Raw genomic sequence first — 22,013 nt, 5'->3', positions numbered from 1 at the left:
AAAAAGACACCACATAATGCATTTTAAAGAGGTACCAGTAAAAAAAAAAAAAAAAAAAAAACTCTAGCCAGCGTCTTGAAAGCAGTAGACCTATTACACTGTTGCTTGTCTTGATCCTACCAAATCTTATCTTTAGGTGGTCCTGGTGTCACTGGGAGGTTGATAAATCAAGCAGGGCCGGATAAGGGCCGGACGCCTTCTCTTTAACCCCCGACACATTAGTGGGAGTGCGCAGTGCCAGACTGGGCCAGCAGCCGACGCATCATTGATCGCACGTATTTACGCACGCTGGATGAACGGAGGCAGAGAGCTGACCGAGGATGATGCTTACACCGGCTCGGAAGGGCTTTCTCTTGGGCTTTATGTATCAGACAGCAGCGGTATGGTGGCCGGTTCTGGTGTAAAATGCACTGGAGCAGACCGGGTGTGCTGGTCGGCCTAGCTGAGCTCGGCTGCTGCTGCTCGCCTCCGCCGCTCCCATTTCTATTCTAGTACTTTTTTTTATTGCAGCATTATTATTTCCAGGTCAGAATCACAGTTTCCTGTGCGGCTTGTTTGTACTAAAAATGGCCGGAGATGGCGGTGCTCTGAAGGATATCAATGAGATTAAATCCCAGTTCCGGACCAGAGAGGGCTTCTACAAGCTGCTCACCCTCTCGGACTCGCAGCAGCGGGGCGGGCTGCCGCGGGGTCCGTCCGCCGGAGCCACGCTGGGCCCCGGGGCTGGAACCGGTCCGATACCCGGTGGAGGGGTCGGGCTGCTGCAGGGGCCCGGGGCTGCTGCCGCCGCCGCTGCTGCTGCTGCCGCCGCCGCCTCCTCCTCCTCCTCCAATGCCGCAGCCAACTCCTCTCCGGCGGGCTTCCTGCCGCCGGTCCGGGTCTCCATGGTCAAGCTGCAGCCCGAAGACCCGGGCGAGGAGTCGGAGAGGGTGTGCTTCAACATCGGCAGGGAGCTGTATTTCTACACGTACACCAACATCAAGAAGGTGAGCTTGCTCTTCTTCCTCCGCTCTTGGCCGGAATGACAGATTGGATGGTCAGGCTTAGCTTAGCATGGTAGCCTTGCACTGCTGATTTGATGCTATTAGCTCGTGTTTCATCATCTTTTATTTTAAAAGAAAAAACTGAGCCTCTTTGGCTGCTAGTGTTACACACAGTTGGAGAACATGCACGTATTAAAAATGTGTGAGTGTTATGTTCAGTGCAGCAGAGGGGCAGATCATGTTGGCTCAATAGACAGTGAATGGTGCATCACCCAGGCGGATACAGGGCAACAGTGTTACTATAGGATCAGGAAACAGACAGGAAGGCAATGACAGCACTCTATTCACTGCCTTTATATTAGAAACCCTCCATGAACTAAAGGCAGTTTATTCTCTCTGCTGCAATTTTTAAATGTTAGTATGGATCTGTGCTTTGCTTTGAATCACACAGTTTGAGTTTGGAGTTGCTGTAAAGTACTCATATTTGAAGTGTAATGCAAGGTGACTCAGTTAGAAGCAGGTAGGTTACGTTCACAAAAAAACTGTTGATTTGTAATGCTTTAAAATCTTAATCTAGCCCTCACACTGCATCACAGGCTCACAATGAAGTAAAAGTGTGGAAAAAACATTACATTTGGCAATGTTTTTAACTATTCAGTGGCAAAATATTGTTTCACATAATGTGCACATGACAGAAAAAGGAGTGGAAGGAAGGAGTAGTATCTGCATTTGCTCCTCCTTTACCAAGCTTAGTTTTAGCATTGATAGTATTCACCAAGGATCGTTATTAGAGGGCTGAAACTGCTCTCACTAGCTGCACCACTAGCTTCTTAATGAGGAATGTTAATAACCCATTTAGGAGGAATTAGAGGACACATCTAAAAAGGTTTTCCTACTAACATGGACATGACATGGATCAATGAGGGAGAAGGTTGTAACCGACTACAATTTTAAAATGTCAAGACTTTAACTTTCACTGCACACTGTCTCAGGTTCAGTATGATTCACTCCATAAATATAATGAATGTAGTTAATCTGCCAGGAATGTGTGTGGCTTTATTACTGATACAGATGCTGCATGTGTAGACGACAGAAGAAATATGTCACGATTAATATACAGCAGCACATTCAGTATTTAGTTGGTCTGCAGGCAGCATGACGTGCAGTAAATTGTACTCCATATCCTCAGGGGTTCCCAATCTTCCTTATGTCAGCTAACCTCAGGAAAATATATTCTTCCTGAGGTTTATACACAGTTTTACCTGCTGCCAGTACAACGAATGATTTAACTAGACTTGCAACAGTTATACAACTAATGGAATCATTTATCTGCAACCAAAATCATAGTTACAGTCATTTCTCAAGCAACTCTACACTGATTTTTTTTTAATTTTGCATTGTTATACAGAAATTGAGCAAATGGATCAAGGATGAAGGATGTTTACTGTCACCACAGTAGGGCTGGGTATCGGTACTCAATACCTTTTAAGGTATCGAGTGCCTGTTACTCAGGATAAAAGCAAGTGCACAAAATGTGTGATGGGTATCGAATGAAGTACTCAATTGCTATCGGTATCACTTTAAGGGTATTTGGATCGGTACTGGTATCGTAATTTATTTAACGATTTCTGCCCCTACACTCCAGCCATGTTGATACATGAAAGAGAACAAAATATCGTACTCAGGTCCAGGCATAGAAATCAGAGGTGAAATTTATTTTCCCATACATTTACATTCAATAAATATGAATGCAACTTTTGGAGAAAACATTACATTAGCATGAAAACTGATTCACATCGGGCCAACACCCAAACTTTCCTAATAAGGTCACCACTGGTGCCGATATGATCAGGTGTATGGGATAGATACATCGCTAATAATCAGATTTATTGTGCACTGCCTCTTCAAAGTTATTTCATGATAAAGTGTTTATTAAGCTTTTATTAATTTGCGGGACAACGGAGAAGACACGCCATCTGTAGATGTCCTGAAATTGGTTGAACAGTTTGATTTGTTACATTTGAGCGCTAAATCACTAAATCACTGCTCACTGGGGAGTCTTGTCTACTTCTTCAGTCCCACATTTCCAACAATATTATAATGGTATTTATTACATGGATAAAATATATCAAACGTTTTGATTATATAGCTGATTAAATAAACTTGTAATTAAATACTTTAAAAAAAACATTAAACATTTCCTTCATGTTTTATATTATAATACTATGACTTTTTGCATGCCTGACAAAGTCGAGAAAATTAAAGTCTAAGTGCAAAACGTGCTATTCAAGAAAAAATGTAATAACTGAGAGGTTGGCCCGTCACAAGATTTCATAGCCAAGACTTTGATATTTCAAAATATATTTATTCAGCATAATTGAAAAGTAAAATACCCCCAAAATAAAGTTTGTTCCCAGTTCTCAAGAATGGGTTAAGTCAGTGAATTATGATTTATTAGACATCATGAGTCGGTTCTTTCCCAATATTTTATTTGTATCATGGTTGATTGTGTCTCTAGCATGGTGGACATTAAGACCATGTATATTTAAAATCCTGACAGTGAGGAGTACATTATAAACTAGACCCTCAGAGATCAGGTGTGACCTTAACGTGTTCTGGTGTGGAGACCAATAACATGAGCGAGAGAGAGAGTTTCCAGTCTAGAAATACACCTGCAGCCATGTTGATTTCTGGTCTCGTGTGGCCTCTGTCGGTGGAAACGTCAGCAACTCTTGTATGATGGATTTCTCCCTGTGTGATTTTTCAATGTCGGAGCATGCAGCAGCACAAGAAAGAAAGCTTCATTCTTCTTCATTGTGACACCAAAACCTGACGTTAATCATTGATCTTTTAGATAAATGAAGAATATGTTGATATCTTGATAATGGATTAATCAAAATAAGAAAAAAACAAATGACAAATGAGCCTCCTCATGGCAACTCACCTCTCACACTCGACTTCAATGTGGAAAGAAAATGTTTCTCAGTACAGTATCGTCACACTCACGCTCAGACATACAAGCTTCTGCAGAGGAGTGAGGGCGAATACTTCTTCTTTCACACCAACCTCTAGGAGTTACTGTGACTACTGTATGCATGATTATACCCAAAAATACATGGCAGGATATAATCAAGCATTAAGACATGATCCTTGCTTTTCACGCAGCAATATACTGTTCAGACGCACAAATGTGATCTCTACGACTGTCGCAAAGCATTTTAACCTTTCACGCACAAATTCACACAAGAATTTTTTTGCATTCAACATGAACAAATAATTTCCCTCACAGACCCTTAAAATATGAGCGGCATTGTCAGCATATGTTTCTAGCTGTGGTAAATTGTTTCAGTACCGATTCTTGTTTCAAATGTGTCCTCTGGGACTAGCTTAAACCACCCCGAGGACCTCTAAATGTCCCTGAAACTCACATCTTGGCAGGTGTTTTGCCTGTGCATCACCATTCTCCTCTTCTGTCTCCTTCTTTTTCTTTTTTTTGGGACCGTCTGCAGGCTGTAGACCTCAGTAAGCCAATAGACAAGAGAATCTACAAGGGGACTCAGCCGACGTGTCACGACTTCAACCAGTACTCTGCCACAGCGGAGAGTGTAGCTCTCATCGTGGGCTTCTCGGCTGGACAGGTCCAGTATCTCGACCCCATCAAGAAGGAAACCAGTAAACTCTTTAATGAGGAGGTATTGTATTTGTCTGCGTATGTCTGCAAATATTAGATTTTCATCTGTGTTAGGGAAAATTGTGATTGAAGTTTGCTGTCAGCAGAGCTATTTCTCATTCTTTGTATTGATCTTTTTTTCTCCCTACTTTGGATGCCTCATGTTGCCTTTTGAGACATTCAAACACTATATTCATGCTTTGTTGTATTCATATTTTTCTCTGCATCTCCTGAACTGCGTATATCTGTTTAATGGGTATCTCCGTAATGGGATTCCCTATTAAATTTAAGAGGTTGGGAGTGTACATTTGCACTAGCTACTGCATGCAGACTTTCTGTTTGCATATCTTCTGAATCTGTTCACCTCCCTGGGATTTACTTTTCTAAATCTTTTTCATTGGTAATCTCTCACTCCCCTGGTTTTCTCTCTCGGTTGATTTCAGTCTTTGTCTTCGTCCCTGCTGCAGCTCACACTTGTTTCTAGATCTCTACAGGCCTTCCTATGCTTTCTTTCTGTGTGTGCTTCTCTCTGTAGTTTATATATATATATTCTACATGTCAAATTTCGCTAGTAATGATTTGACTCTACCTAGTGTCTACTTAATGGCCCAAATATAAAATCAATGTATTCGTCATATCTTTATTCTACTCTTACTTTTATTTTTGTCTCCCCCATGCCTCCTTCTTTCCTCCCCTTTAATCTTCTTTCAAACTCCTCTTAAATCCTTCTTTCTTTCCTGTATTTTACAAAATCTCTCCTGTCATCTTCCTCTCTATCCCCACCTTTCCTCCTTCCTGTTTTCTAGAGGTTGATAGACAAATCTAAGGTGACGTGTCTAAAATGGCTTCCGAAGTCGGAGAACCTGTTCCTGGCCTCCCATGCAAGCGGCCACCTCTACCTCTACAATGTGGACCACCCATGTGGCACCACGGCCCCACAGTACTCTCTGCTGCGACAGGGCGAAGGCTTTGCCGTTTACGCCTGTAAAACTAAGACGCCGCGCAACCCGCTTTTGCGATGGGCCGTGGGTGAGGGAGGCCTCAACGAGTTTGCTTTCTCCCCAGATGGCGTGCATGTGGCGTGTGTGGGCCAGGACGGCTGCCTGCGCGTCTTCCACTTTGACTCGATGGAGCTGCAAGGGGTTATGAAGAGTTACTTTGGCGGGCTGCTGTGTGTGTCGTGGAGCCCCGATGGGAAGTATCTCGCCACAGGTGGAGAGGATGACCTGGTTACTGTCTGGTCGTTTGCAGAGAGCCGCGTGGTGGCAAGGGGTCATGGTCACAAGTCCTGGGTCAATGTGGTGGCGTTTGACCCCTTTACGACATCCCTGGAAGATGAAGAGCCCATGGAGCTTAGCGGCAGTGAGGAGGACCTCCACCAGGGGGCAACAAATAACTCCATGCACTTTGGCCGGGTTCGAACAAGCAGCACGTTGTCGCGTCTTTCTCGGCACAGCTCTAAAGGCGGCGGCTCGGCGGCGGTCACATACCGGTTTGGTTCAGTGGGGCAGGACACTCAGTTCTGTCTGTGGGACCTGACAGATGATGTGCTGTACCCACGCCTGCCGCTGTCCCGCGCCTTCACTAACACTTTTGGACCCTCGCTGTCCAACTCTGGCAGCGGAGTGGTCAACAGCACCTCAGGTGGGGGAGCGGTGGAGGGGCACCATCACCCGCCCAACACTAACACCGGCACCACCAACCCGCCAACGCTCCCCTTACCCCTTCCTCGCTCCCTGTCGCGCTCCAACTCTCTGCCCCACCCCGCCGTGGCCAACGCCTCCAAGGGCCAGGGCGCCTCGGAGGGCGGCGGGGGAGGGGGAGGAGGTGGAGGGAGCAGCGGAGGAGGAAACAGCACCCCGTTCAGCATCGGCCGCTTTGCCACGCTGTCACTCCAGGAGCGCAAGTCGGACAAGTCTGGTGGCAGCGGTGGGGTGGAGAAGGAGCACAAGCGTTACCACAGCCTGGGCAACATCAGCAAGAGCAACGATAAGATCAACGTGGCGCCGCGGAGCAACCGGCTGGACGCAGCCAAGGTCCTGGGCACCACGCTGTGCCCACGCATGCATGAAGTGCCCCTGCTGGAGCCTCTAGTGTGCAAAAAGATTGCACACGAGAGGCTGACCGTGTTGGTGTTCATGGACGACTGCATCATCACAGCCTGCCAAGAGGGTCTCATCTGTACCTGGGCACGACCGGGGAAGGCGGTACGGCTTTAATTAACTCTTTTATTATAAAAACATTTATAATACATCAATACTTTGGCTGCTACATACAATTATTCTCATTGTAATCAATCTGTCAGTTATTTATTCAGTCGACTGAATGTCAGTAATGGGAGAAAAAAAATCACAGCCCAGCCAACATGTCCATGTGGGCCCCAAATTGTTTAAATTCGGGCTACGTGGGTACTGAGTGGGCATGGGCTTGAACTGGGCAACTTTTCCAGGTCCCACATGGTTTCAGTAACATGGGCCCCACATGTGAAGCCAACGTGGGCTGACTGGATGAGCCCCATAAGGGATGTAAGTGGGCATGGGCATAAACAGGGCAAATTGTATGGGCCCTATATGGTTTCAGAAACATGGCCCCTACATGTGAAGCTTATGTGGGCTGGCTAAATGGCCCTATTTAAAGTCCATTCTGATCCCACTTAGACACCATATGAGCAAAAACATGGGTCCCACATGTGTAACTCACCCAGTAAGAACCCACGTGGGACACATATTGCAGCCCAAATTTAACCCTTATGGGGCCCACATGGACATGCTTGCGGGGAAGTTTTAACAAAAGTCCAAAATCATTATCAACTGATTAAAACATAAAAAACATGATTAAGAAGATTAAGCTGACCTGTTAAATATAGTTTAATTTCCATTATTTGACCAGGACGATACACATCAGCATTGTTATATTTAAATAAAATGCAACTGATGCAGTGTACATCGGACTTCAAGCCATAATTTGCAGTCTTTGTCTTTGGTTAGGCTTTTAAGGGATAAAACACAATACAGGCACAGAAACTAACAATTAAACTGACATAGACAAACAGTAATTGAGAAACACAGACGACAGCAATGAGTAAAAACAACCAAAAGGAAAGTGTGTATGCTATATAAACCATGTATCTCAGTGCTCACTGATTTGTCATAGTTTTGCCTTAGTGTTTAAAGCTTTAAAATAAGTACATGTTTTTATTTCTGATGGCAGGGTTTTCCAAATCTTGTGGGCCTTTAAATGGAAGAGAGTATTGACTGAATGTTGTTTTGTGTTTTGCTGGTTTGCAGTCTCCACTAACTGCTCCCATCGTCTTTGCTGCTTATATTTCAAAATCATTGACTAGTTCTAGGACAAGGCTATTCACACACTTAGAAATCATCTTAAATTATAGTTTTTCTGAATTTTAAAGTGGTGCAATTTTAGTGCCGTCTGATCCAATATTTTCAAGGCTTGTTTGTATAATGACGTTATAGATTTTTGTTGCTGATTGGGCTGCCCGGCCCCACACTGTTACACAATAATGTGATAAGATTATGGGTAAACGAGATCTTCTAAGTCGAAAAACAGTTAAGGTTAACCTAGACACTTTCCTAATATGTGCTTCAAATTTTTAGTTGGGAATCCAAGACAACACTCGGATAACTGAACTCATTTATTTTCTTTATTTCCTTCCATTTAATAGTTATTATGAAGCCATCACACATTCTTCGTCTTATGGAAAAGCACATTGAAGCACTTTTTGCACAGTTCAGAGTGAGGAAGTTAATTTAAATCCCTTGTGACACACCAACCATTACCAATTCAGTAACTCTGCAGCCTGTCGGAGTCTTAATAAATAATAATACTAATAATACATTTTATTTATAGAGTGCTTTTAACAATACTTAAATACGCTTTACAGAATCAAAGACTAATTAAAACAATAAAACCATACAGAATAAATTAAAACACAATCAATAAAGAAGAAACAAAATAGAAAAACAAATAAAAGAAAACTGCAAAACAATGAAACATTAAAATCAGATTTGAAAAACTTAGTCGATCTATACATTATTGCATCGTCAGCATATACTCAGCAGCCAGCCTCTTTACATTTGTCTGGTAGCTCATTAATGTATAATGAAAAGAGCAGCTTTGGTCCCAGAATGAAACCTTGTGGTACGCCCTTTTTTAAACTTAAAAGGGGTGACATACCATTAATTTTGACAGGTTGCTCTCAGGACTTGAGATGAGGAGTTGTTGGGAAAAGTTTAGCTTTTTAACCCTCACATACTGTTCAAATTCTGACTCATAATTGGTCTCTACAATAATTTACATTCATAAATTCACCATCAGTCATTTATAAATGTTTGATTAATCCTTAATAAGGAGTGTATTCTATTTATTTATAGATAAAAAAAATTTAAAAAGACATTTACAATCATTATATTATAGTCCATTGTATAGAATTTTTATAGAATATGAAGAATACAAAATGTTTGAATGGTGGTTTTTTATTTATTTATTTATTTTTTTAAATACATGCAGTTCAGATTTGCCTCTACAAAAATGTCACCTGCACAAAAAAAATGTGCATTTTATTTACATTTTTGTATATTTGGGGTCACATTACAAAAAGTGTGACAAAAATATATTTTTTTACAGCTCTCAAATGTAAAAATTGGTCAAATTTGACCCTAAGTTTATTTAAAAGTATCTCATGATTCAGTGTCAATGGCCTTTTTCAGATATAAAAATACTGCTTCAACTTTTACTTTACCATCATTTAGTGACCTCAATCATTTTTGTTGAAATAGTGAAATTGTGTCTCTGTCACTAAATGTTCAATAAGTTTCGAGATTATGGAAAGAATTGATGTCGTTCTGTAATTACAAGCTTGGTCAGGGTCTCCAGGTTTAAAAATGGTTGTAATATTTGAGGAAGTTCCCCCAGTATCCCTAGTAAATGTATCATATGTGTTATAGGCCTTATCACAGCCTCAGTATCCTTCATTTTTTTTGTAAAATCAGTGTCTAGCCCAAATATATCTTCAGCCTTTTGAATCATCTAATTGATTGATTGTTTGTTGAATTTGACCTTGGTCAGTCTGTGTGATGGAAAATAAATTTGCTGTGTCATTTACTGAAGTCCCTGACAGTTCTAATGGTTTTAAAGCTTGCTGCCAGTTCTTCCACTGATGGGACTAAAAAGGCATTAAGTGCATTTAAAATTACCATGCTGTCAGAACTGATCACTCCATTTACATCCAATTGAATTATTCATTTTCTCTGATTAGACTGCCTTTTAGTAAGTCTATTGAAATGTCTCTAAAGCTATTTCCTATCAACTGTACAAAACAAAACAATTCACCACAAAGTAGGCAGTCTTAGCTTTTCTTAATTCACTGACCACTTTATTTCTAAGTCCTTCAAAAATATGAATATCCTTCCTGTGAAAATTTTCATTTGCTGACAAATATTGTTATGAACCCAAGGCAGAGATAGTCTTTTCTTTTTTTTACCACATTTGAACAGCTTTATACATTTTTGATTTGTATTTACAAGTCAATCCATCAAGATGTTACTTAAATCATATGTTTGTAGGACTGAATCCCAATTTATATTCTAGGTAAGGCAGCTTTATTTATATAGTGCATTTCATACCCAGGGGCAACTCAATATGCTTTACATAACAACAAACATTTTAGTTAGAATTGTAAGCATAAAACCATACAATAAAAAAATAAATAAAATAAAACCCAATTATAGTAAAAATTGGAAACATTGAAACATACAATTTCTTTTTTTTTTAAAGACAAAAAGAACCCAATTATAATAGGAAAGGAAAAAAAGTACAAAAAAATAGAAAGAGAGAAAGAAAAGAAAAAGCTAGACTAAAATAGAGCATAAAATATCAGAGTGCATAATAAAATAATGATATGCATTCAAATCATTAAAAGAACATACAGTGCAAATAAAAGATGAACATTTAAAGTGATTTAAAAGAGCTCAATCATAAGAAACGTTTTTAACCTGGATCTAAAAATATTCACAGTTGGGTCTGATTTCAGTTCTGTTGGCAGTTTGTTCCAGTTGTGTGCAGAATAACAGCTAAAAGCTGCTTCACCATGTGTAGTTTGAACTCTGGGCTCCACTATCAGATCTTAAAGCCCTACTGGGTTTATATTCTATTAGCATGTCATTCATGTATTCTGGACCGAAACCTACTGAACACCTACTTCTACTACTACTTCAATCTCAAACTGAGGGATTTTGTTGTTTTGAATCCCATTCTGCTGATTATTGACGGTTGGTCTAGAGCCAAAAAAACGCTGGAAACATTTCTTCATCAGTTTCAATTAAAATCCAATTATGATCATAAGCATTATATCTACAAGTGTTTTACTTGTTCGTTTAAGTTTTGTTGGGCCTTTTATCATCCAATATTAAAATCTCCAAGTAATATAGTTTCATTTTCACAATTTAACAGTTAAAATGTTAAAATTAATCTAAGTTGACAAGACAATATTCAATATTAGACATTCTAAATCAAACGTATCCAGATTAATTTCAGAGCACTTCAGGGGTTCTGTGATATAGATCAGGACTCCCCCTCCTTTTCCTGATGGCCTGTCTTTTCTGTAACAAGCATAGCCAGGAACATCAGTCATAGTTGTTGGAATATTATTGTTCAGCCAGGTTTTACTCTGAGCCAGAAAATTCTAATTAAAGTCTGTCAATAAATGATTTTCCTTCGATATGATATATTTAAATGACCTGAATTAATTCCCAATTCCCATATTACCTTTGCATTGTTTACAGTTTGAAAATACTTGGGTTTTTTTTGTTTAAGTGAAGCATGACCAATAACACACATTTACTGCCTTAACATCTCTCCTGGTGAAAGTCGGCTCTGAGATGTTGCTGTTCAATAGACGGCGTGTCTAGGATGGTGTCCATAGGAAGTATAGTCCACTTATTCCTCTTTTCTGCCAGGCTGGGGATTATTTCCCACACCCCAGGCAGACCGAATTGATTTATAGACTCAAATTTAAAAAAGCTGTATCCATTTCCATAGTCGAGTGTGGAGGACTGACAGTCCCAGCACTTGATGTTTTACTTATAACCTAACTTATAAGGTGTATATCTCCACTCAGCATAAGTAGGAATAGTAGTGGGTTTAAGACATGCCATGGGCTATTTCTTCTGCACCAGAGAACCAAGCCAATTGTCTTATTTTCCAAAAGCCGGAGTAAATTACAAAGTGTCCACATCCAAAAAAGTTTGGTCTTGCTCTTGCCAGGTAAGAGGCTTTGTCCAAGTAGAAAAACAAAACCCATAAGAAGGCATACACCTGTTCTCTATGTAACTTTTTCCTTTCATTGTTGAATGGATGATTTAAGTTTTCCTTTTAACCCTTACATACTGTTGGGGTCAAATTTGACCCATTTTCACATCTGACAGCTGTAAAAACACCCCAAAAGTCTTTTACCTTAAAATTTGACGACGTTTCCTAAAGTGGACCATAATGCACAAAAATGGAGATATTTTAAAATGTTATACTTTTGTATAGGTGCTACACATTTTTGTCCATTGAGGCTGTTCCAGGTCAAGTTTGACCCATATCTATTGACATGTCTTTTTGTTAAATGAATAGTTAATAGTTTTAATAAGATAGTTACGAGGATTTCTTTTTATGATGTAGCAGTGAAGACTGATGGCTCTAATGGTTATACAATAAACCCCACAGTTCCATAAAGTTCTTGTCATTTTCAGTTTCAATAAAATACATTTAAATCATTATTGCTATGTTATATTTTCATGTCTTAGGTAAAATAGGACATTGGGTGATAGAAGGTGTTTTTTCTCCAGAAATGAGTGGAGTAAAACCTAAAAAATACACTCTCTCTACTCTCTGAAACATTAATCAAGGTTTAATCATCCATTTATTGATCAGTCAGATAGTCTATTGATGCTTTCTTAACAGATCTGTGGTTCAAAATTTGGTATTGACATTTTTTATGAGGCGATTCTTAGACTGGGTCAAAACTGACCCAGAACATACTGCGAGTGTGTAAAATATGAACAGTATGTAAGTGTTAATCTGGATGAGATGGTTGAAAGACACTCACCAAAACAGGCGTGGAGCCTACCAAACCATCTTAAACTTCTCTTTTAAATGAGTAAATCCAGATTGAGCGTGGTTTAATTTATTTCAGCATTCCATCCATTATAAATCGTAATTAGACAACAACACTGAACTTTTGGAAGTTCATAAGTACAGTGATGTAATGTAAACTAAGTCTTTTTCTTGCAGGTCAGGTTATTTTGATTTTATTTTTTATAGAGTCGATATTTCAGGCTGCAGCACTTCCAAAGCTAGAGAAATGACTCAACATTTGGAGATGATTTCACCCTTCCTTTCCTAAGAACTATTTCTTTTTATGTTCCTGCTCCTACAAGTGGAGTGGAGAATGTATTTTTCTTGCTGTGATTGTCCCTGCCTGTCTAACTTTTACCATTATGTTTTTTTTGTCTTTCTGTCTCTTGTTCAGAACTTGACAGCACAAAACGGTAACTCTCCGAGCGGCACAGTGGTATAGCTGGAGGAGAAGCTTTGCACTCATCCCCTCCCTCCACCTCCGTTGTCTTCTGTTTGTCCGACAGCCTCTCCCCCCATCCTCAAAAGATTCAAATAAAGGGGCCAACAACCAGAGACCATACCCTACCACTGCAGTATTATACCCTCAGTGTATCTCTGTTCTTGCCATGACCAAAACCCTGTTCCTTAATGATTTTACTCTCATGATGGACACATAGGTGGGAAACTTTTGATGCAACAATTTATGAAGATGTCAAAATCCGTTACAAGACTAGCCAGGACCACTGAGAGACTAGTTAGCATATCAGCTAGTTAACCATTAGCCATCAGTTATTTGCTTAGACTCAGTTCTGGTAGCTAGCTGCAATAGACCATATACACTATATAGCCAAAAGTATGGGGACACCCCCTTTGTCTTGGGCTGTTTAGGGTGAGTTTGTCTTGGGCTGTTTATGTTGCTTTATGAGGCCCATTAGTTTGAGTGAGGGCAGCAGCATTTGATGTTTTCAACCAACTTGCAGCAGTTTGAGGAAAACTTTTTCCTGTTTCAAGATGATGGTGCACCTGTGCTCCAAGCCAGATCCATAAAGAAATGGTTCTCCTAGTTTGGTGTGGAAGAACTTCACTGTCCTCCACAGAGCCCTTAACCTTAAGCCCATCCAACACCTTGGGGATGAACTGTAAGCCAGGCTCTTATTGCTACAATATCAGTTTTAAACCTCACTAAAACTCTTGTAGCTGAATGGAGCCAGGCTCCAGAAGAGTAAAGGCTGTTTAAACAACAGATGAATGCCTATGAGTTTGGAGTTACATCCTCAGTAATCACATATGGGGATAATGTTCAGGTGTCCACCTTCTTTTGGCCATGTTAAACTTACAACTGTAGTTTTTCATAGTCTGTTAAAAAGTACATGACTTTAGTTGTTCTTCTGATCACAATGTTTTGTGCTTCATCAAATATGAAGATCTACTGTAGCTTCATGCTTAATAAGTAAGTGAGTTTGGATTTAAATAAGTGATAATGTACCATATGATATGGTGGCATCCTTCATCTCATGTCTATCATTCTCTGCTATGTAAACTTCAGTGTGTCATTTTGCCACAGAAAATTAAGGTTTTTCATTAGGAGTCATCCACTTTTAAAGTTTCAATGTAACCTGGTGTTTCGCCAGAGTTTAATGATTTTAATGACACCTGCCAAAAAAACAGAAACTAGTTCGATTTATATGGCACCTTTGTCACAATTTGAAATGATAAATGTCTGATTCCTGATGTTAAGGTGGTCAGCAGTTGTGCGAGAACTACTATACATTGTACTTGCTCTTAAGAGTTTCCCACCTAATGCCACTCTGGGAGTAAATTTTATTCCCAGTGCTCTAACCCCCTGGCCCCCCCTCGTCTGCCCTCCGTGTTTCTCTACAGAAAGACTGCATCAAACAGAGATTGTTTATCCTCTATCTGTATCCCTGAAGCATCGAGGAGTTAACGGCAGGCCAGGCTCTGTCTTCATGTCTTCATCCCCTACTCAGTCCCTACTCGGTCCCTCCTCCATTTGATAACCTCCCCAACCCTGCAAAAGACACTGCAAAAGCCACGGCCATTGTATTTAAGTTATTTATTTTATCACAAGACTGTGTAGTAATTTATATTGTAAATACTGAAAATACTCTATAAATACAAAAAGGAAAAAAATGTGTATGGAAATAATGACTTGAGAGCAAGGATGCGAAGAAAAAAAAGAGGAAAGATGGAGAATATTAATATATGAAGATCCTTCTTTGTACATAGCAACCACAGTTTTAAAAAAAATGAATGTCTGCTGTTTTAGGGAACTTGAAGATGTCAATGTGTTTTTATTTCATGTGATAAGAGTTTCTCCGGTTTGTCCCTGAAAGCGAGCTGAGTTTCAACCCATCGATCAAGGGGGGAACATTTCGGGTCCTTGTGTGACTTTTTAGAGAGAGGGATAGAGAGGGAGGGGGGGACTGACCCGAGTCGAGCACAGAGAGCAATCTTTGAAGTGGCTGCTAGCTGTACATTTCAGCTGACTGTCCAAGTTAATAGGTCCACATAATACTAATTCTGCTGAACATCACACGTGGACAAACAGCATCTTAATGAATAACTTGCTCACAAACACACACACATACACACACACCTGCACATTCGGGACGTAAAACAGCTCACGCGTACATGCACTTACACACAAACAAACACACACACACACACACACACACAATCCCCTTATGGTGTAGCATCATATATACTGTATCTTGGACTCATTCCTGTTGCACCTGAATTGCCTCTTGCAAGAATTTGCACATTCAATAAATCCACAGTCCATGCTGAGCTGCCATGGGTGACACAAGGGGTGTTGTTGTCTTGTTTTGATCTGTGCAGAAACAGTTCTCTCACTCACTCACTGGATATTTAAATGGGTGTACATCTTGACTGGAAGTAGCCATGTGTCAAGATTCAAGTTTATTACTTTTATTATAACCTGTAGAGCTGCAGTGATATCATTCACGCTTGTCTTTATTTTTCTGACTCCAGCGCCAAAAAAAACACCTACAAAGCTGTGATTGGCTAGGTTGCTTTTCCAGCCAAGAAAACAGCTGTCAAACACCAGACGACAAAAAAAAAAAAGAGCCAGAGCAAAACACTTTTTCTCTGACATGAAAATATTTCTGTGCAGCTTTTTTTCCCATTTCACTGCATCTTTACTGCCTTTTGTGACACATGTTTGAGTGCTCGCTACTGTCTGCCATGTTGTAATCATTTCAGGAGTGGATAAGCCAAGTTGGAGAAAAAAAATAGTTATGCCAAGCTGCTAATCTACATACCAAACCACTTCTAAACCATAAACCAGAGAGAAAAGGAGCTGCAGAGGTGTTTCTGGACAGGATCTGTATGTCTGTCTTATGATTTTTGTTGTTTTTCTTTTGCCATAACCAGCTACTGACGGATTCACCTGTCTTACATGTCAATGCCAATTTAAAACTTGCAGCATGCCCGCAGTATTTTTATTTTTTTTTTTGTCAGCCTTTGTGTTTTGTTTTTTCTTTTCTTCTTTTTGTGTGTATGCGTGTGTGTGTGTGTGTGTGTGTGTGTGTCAATGAGTTATAGAGTTACCTGCCTGACAATACATCTTATAAATAGCAGAGCATTTTCCAGGACTGCAGGAACCAAGCTTTTGCCCTTGGAGCAACAGACAAAACCACCAGTTTTCTCGCTCTGCGTACTAGCCGGTGTTGAGGCGGGTGGGATTGTTGCACTCCCTTTACTCGCCTTTCGTCGTCATAGCAACAGCATGTCTTCCGAGTGTATCTCGAATGAGCACATAGGCTTATAGGGGTCAGTCTTGGCTTTAAGGCTAAATTAATGCTTCATCACGATGTCTGAGATAAGAGGGGGAAAAATTAGGATCTGCTTTCTTCAGATGTTAAAGGAGTAATTCACATTCAAAAAAATGATCTAAAGCATAGATTCAACCTTTATCCTAAAACACTGACGGACAAAAACTTTTAATTTCTCCAAACAGGTGCAACTGAATCCAACTATTTTGTGATTAAATGTTTGTTTCAATCTACACACTTTCCACATTACATTAAATCTCACATTTAGAGGTGGTCAGAGATGCATTTCTCCATAATTGTTGTTGTTGTTGTTGTGTGTGTGTGTGTGTGTGTGTGTGTGTGTGTGTGTGTGTGTGTGTGTGTGTGTGTGTGTGTGTGTGTGTGTGTGTGTGTGTGTGTGTGTGTGTGTGTGTGTGTGTGTGTGTGTGTGTGTGTGTGTGTGTGTGTGTGTGTGTGTGTGTGTGTGTGTGTGTGTGTGTGTGTGGATGCAAATGTAAACCTGGCTGCATTAAAGAGAGCCTGGTCAGTATATTGCAAAACCTCACAAACTCAGTGTGTACTCAAAGTAAGTACACACACACACACACACACACACACACACACACTCTCTCTCTCACTGTCTCACACACACTCTCTCTCTCTCTCTCTCTCTCTCTCTCTCTCTCTCTCTCTCTCTCTCTCTCTCTCTCTCTCTCTCTCTCTCTCTCTCTCTCTCTCTCTCTCTCTCTCTCTCTCTCTCTCTCTCTCTCCTCCTGATCATGTCTCACTTTAAGTAATCGCAGCCCTCTTCTTTAGCTTTACTTCAAATGCAAATGTGTATTTCTCTGTTAACCAGTGAGCTCAGGTCCTCATTATTAAAATAAAATGAATGGGGGAAGCATAATATATTCTTTTTCTTATCAAAAAACAATTGCTAATCCAAGATATATTTGACACACATTCAAATTAATGCAGATTTAGACATAATCAGGATGTTTTGTATTTGAATAAAAGATAACAGGTCTGGATTTTCCTGCCAATGTACTACTAAATGATTACAATCATAGTCTTACACCAGGGCACTGTCTGTGAGGAAGGTTTATATGAGGTAAATCTGAGATTTTGTGTACATGACGCAGTTGTCAGCCTTGGATTATCCTGCACTTTAACATTTCATATTTACTGGCCAAAATTGTGAGTCGTGTTCAATTTTTTTTTCAGCCACTAGAAAAACATGAGAGGGAGTAAAAAAATATAATGATCCTGCTCCTGAACTGAAGAGCTGAAATAGACGTGACTGCAGGTGTAAAGAGATCAGTTAGTGTGTGTTTAACTTTGCAGAAAGAAGTAAGAATCTCTGTTTTTTGTACTACATCATCACCTCATAATACCTGCTACTCACATCTTCTATTTGATATGTTTAAGTCAATCTGAATTGATTGCTTTAGAAAGTCATAATTAACTTTGTAAGATCAGCTTGCTTAAGATTACAGTAGGAACATATATAAGGGCTCATGCCAGAACACTTGTGCAATATGGAGCCCAGATGTGGTTACAGCCAAACTCTCATAACAAAATATGAATCCCGCCTCATTAAACAGTATCCTGCAGATCAGTGGTTCATCTCCAAAACAAGAAATTCTTACTTGAACACTTAATATGTCTAACAAAATACAAGATTCAGTGTGTTTAAATGTCTATTTGTACCTCCTGTGCTTTAAAAACAACCCAAATTAGTTTGAATTTTGTGCTTCCTTTTGAGAAACTAAAGTATTCATGCCTGTTAGATGAACACTGATCATTAAGCCTTATTTTAGAGCAAAGATACTGGGATTTTTTTTAAATGTTGAGACCAGGCCAACTCATGCTTTAGATTAATGGAAAGTATTTGAATTCAGCTGGGAAGCAAGCCTGAAGAGGCTGTGAACTCGGAGAGAAAAGCTTAGATTGCAGGAACAGCCACAAACTCCAGACAGCCCGAGAAAGTCAATAATTCACCTCTCACCTCTATACAGATTTGCTGTGTCCAGTCTGTCTATAAGCAGAACAAAACTAAAAAAAGCTCAGTCCAAAGACCAAAAGCCGAGCCATCGAAGCTAAAAAAACCCAATAAAAAACACATTAGGATGCCAGAATAAACTGAAAAACTGAAGCTCAGACTGTTTTTTTCCTCTTAAAGCCTTGTTTTGCAACTCAGAGAAACATTCAGTACCAAGGGAACAAATATCATTCCATATACAGTATGTTGTATGTACAGCACATTTCTGCAGTTAGTTTCTTATTTGATATTTCAAGCTGAAGCAAGATGAGTAAAAGTTTTTTTAATGTTTTGAGATTATTTTTATTTATCTGTGTATGTGTTTGTGTGTGAGTGTGCATGTGTGGAAATATGCATTCTCTATTACCATACAGTAACCACATGCACAAACCCACACACACACATACGCATGCACTAACAGACACACACCCACATTCGCACACACACACACAAACACAAACACAGAGCATCACACACGCTTTCACACACTTGCCTGTCCTGGTGGAAGTTATAACGGCAGAATGACGTCACTGTATCCAGTTTGTATATGGAGATCTGTTATTAAAACATTGAAACTGAAATAATCTCTGTTTGTGTGTGTGTGTCCTGACATGTTGTGTCCATACTGGTTTTATTGGTTAAATTACAGTATATTATACTACTATGATACTGGTTAAACGTGTACTGTCAATAGCCACAGCCACAGAGAAACTATTACTGTTATGAATTTAGGATTTTACTATAAAATATTTATTGACCAATCAATGAAAAGAAATGTGTCGAATATTATTCAAAATAGTGCAAAATATGATGTATAACTGAACTTTATTCACTTAGATAATGATCTATGGTGAACATGAAAAGGATCATGTCAGTGTTTTTACATGTTTCAACCCATTAATCACACATTAAACACTTTACATTGTTTCATTATAGACACTAGAGGATATTTTTGATCCTGTTGGTGTGTCCTGACATGACTGACATGTTGTGTGCCCACACTGGTTTCACTGGTTAATTTACAGGCTATTATAATAAGATGATACTGGTTAAATGTCTGCTGTCACTATGATGAATGTTCCTACCTGACCACAGCCACAGAGAAACTAGTGTTTTACTTTATATTTATTTACAAAGGAAGCAATGTATTCAATGTATTTCATCTGTTCCAGTGAAGATTTTTGGTCTCAAGACTGTTTTAGGAACTTCTGCAAGGAAACATAAATGTGATCAAATTGAATATTATTCAATATTGGCACAAAATATGATGTATGACTGAACTTTATTCACTTAGATGTTGATCTGTGGTGAACATGAAAATAACCATATCAGTGTTCTTACATGTTTTAGCCCATTAATCACATGTCAAACACACTTTACAACCAAAAAAAGTTACTGCAGATGAAGTGTATGGGATGATGCACTTTTGTCTACTGTGGTGGCTGAAGTGCAACTGAGCCGTCAGAATCCACAAAATCCTGTAAGTAAACTGTATTTACATATTTTGCAGCTCGGTAGTTACTGAAAGAAAAACACGCTGTCTTTGTTTTAACGACAGAGGGCAGTGCAGACAAACACGGTCACTTTTACTTTCTGCTGCTTGACGAGGAAAAGAAGTACCGACATGACGTGCAGGGTGACGTCCCAACAGCTACGTCTCTTGTCTGGGTGCGTCAAGCCGGAGACTGTCAGAGTACATCCGGAAACTCCTAATTTTGTGCTTACAATAAAATCTGTAAAGAAAAAAAGTGATCGCATTTCTTACTTATTTTCTGACCTCGGAGATTACTAAACCTCCGCTGCAGCTGCTTATTATATATATTTAATGTTACTTTTATTCCTTTGCAGACACTTTTAAGCAAAGCACCACACAAATGAGCAAAAATCAGAGCCACAGTGGTGCAATGCAGCCCATATTAATAACTGATCAATGTTAATTTGTCAGTGATTTATTTTAAAATTTTGAATATGTGTTTTTTTGGGTCTATTTAATGTTGTATTGGTTTTATGACTCAGTGTGTTTTTAATGACTTGCGCTCTGGGCTTATTTCCTCTCCTGCACAATTAATATAACTTTCTTTTACTGTGTAATATTGTATTTTAACCTCTGTGCAAATAAATAACCTAAACTAATGCCTGAGTAATTAATACATAATCAATTATTTAGTCTATGAAATGCCAAAAGAAAAACAACAATTTACCATAGTTTAAAAAAAAAAAGTGTTTTAATGTAACTGGATGAGGTAGAACTAGTTTTAACATTTTAATATTTTAACATACACAATCACCCCCACAGGTAAGTTATCAGACCTAATGAAGTTGGGTCTGAAACATGAAGTTTAATGACCTCACATAAATCCCATCCCACAGAAACTGAACACCTGAGAAAATATACAAGAGCTTTATTCTATAATAATGCATCATATTTTTTATAGGTTGATTATATGTTTAGTGCATAAAAATCAAATTTAGTACTAACTTTAGCTGCAGAATTAATGTAATGAAGTAAAAAAATCACCATATTTCCCTCTGAACAATAACAGTCAAGTGGAATAAAATACTTTCCACCACTGCCAAAACCTATGTGTAATTAATGAACCAACATCCCCTATCCTGCCCTGTGTAGTCCTTGTCAGTTCCTCATTAGTTAATATCTGGATGCACCGGGGTCCCTGCCTGCACTCATTTACCTGATCGTGTGCACCTGTTCACTCCTATTTAAGTTGCTGCTGCTTCTTTCATCAGCTCTGTTTCTCTCAGAGCAGCTTTCATTTCACTTTATCTCTCTGCATGAATACTGATCCTTATACTCAATATCTCACCAGCCCCTGTGTGTGTGTGTGTTTGCTTTTTGCCATGTGTGCAAATAAATGATTGAACTCTGAACTGTGGACTTTACACTGTTCAGGCACTCTGGCTCCCATCCTATCCTGAAATCCTATTTTACACTGTGGATACTTTTACAAACAAGGATCTTGTATTAACTCTTTACATACTGTTCATATTCTGTCTCATAATTAGTCTCTACACCAATTCACATTCATAAATTCCCTGCTAGTTATTAATACATGTTTGATTAATCGTTCTGTTTGATTAATCAAATGGAAAAAAGACATTCACAATCACTTTTTGATTTATTTAATTTTTTTTATAAACACAGCTCAAACTTGTATATTTGCATACATCAAAATATGTATCAGCTGCAAAAAAATAAAATACATTTTTATTTCCATTTTTGTATACTGTGGGTCACATTAGAAAAAGTGGCTTAAAGAAATGTGTATAGGGTGTTCTTACAGCTCTAAAATGTAAAAAAAAAAAAAAACCCTGACCCTGAAGAGTATGTAAGGGTTAATTCAGTACTTCCATGTTGTGAAACCCAGTGACTCCAAATCAATACTGATTTG

General features: G+C 39.2%; 1 protein-coding gene across 1 annotated transcript; it reads left to right on the top strand.

The window, feature by feature from the left end:
* Positions 1-374: 374 nt before the first annotated feature.
* On the top strand, positions 375-13,882 carry zmp:0000000529 (WD repeat-containing protein 20). The gene is made up of 4 exons (XM_062419030.1): positions 375-986; positions 4,493-4,675; positions 5,460-6,860; positions 13,187-13,882. Exons 1-4 carry the CDS (start codon positions 567-569, stop codon positions 13,232-13,234), a joined length of 2,052 nt encoding a protein of 683 aa, XP_062275014.1. The 5' UTR covers positions 375-566; the 3' UTR covers positions 13,235-13,882.
* The last annotated feature ends 8,131 nt before the right edge of the window (positions 13,883-22,013 follow it).

The sequence above is a fragment of the Scomber scombrus genome, chromosome 5, assembly GCF_963691925.1.
Source record: "Scomber scombrus chromosome 5, fScoSco1.1, whole genome shotgun sequence".
Classification (NCBI taxonomy): domain Eukaryota; kingdom Metazoa; phylum Chordata; class Actinopteri; order Scombriformes; family Scombridae; genus Scomber; species Scomber scombrus.
This window is presented reverse-complemented; position numbering and strand designations above follow the sequence as displayed.

Coding starts and splice junctions, on each gene's coding strand:
- zmp:0000000529 (XM_062419030.1), top strand. CDS start 567: ATGGCCGGAGATGGCGGTGCTCTGAAGGATATCAATGAGATTAAATCC. Junction 987..4,492: donor CGTACACCAACATCAAGAAG/GTGAGCTTGCTC, acceptor GACCGTCTGCAG/GCTGTAGACCTCAGTAAGCC. Junction 4,676..5,459: donor GTAAACTCTTTAATGAGGAG/GTATTGTATTTG, acceptor CCTGTTTTCTAG/AGGTTGATAGACAAATCTAA.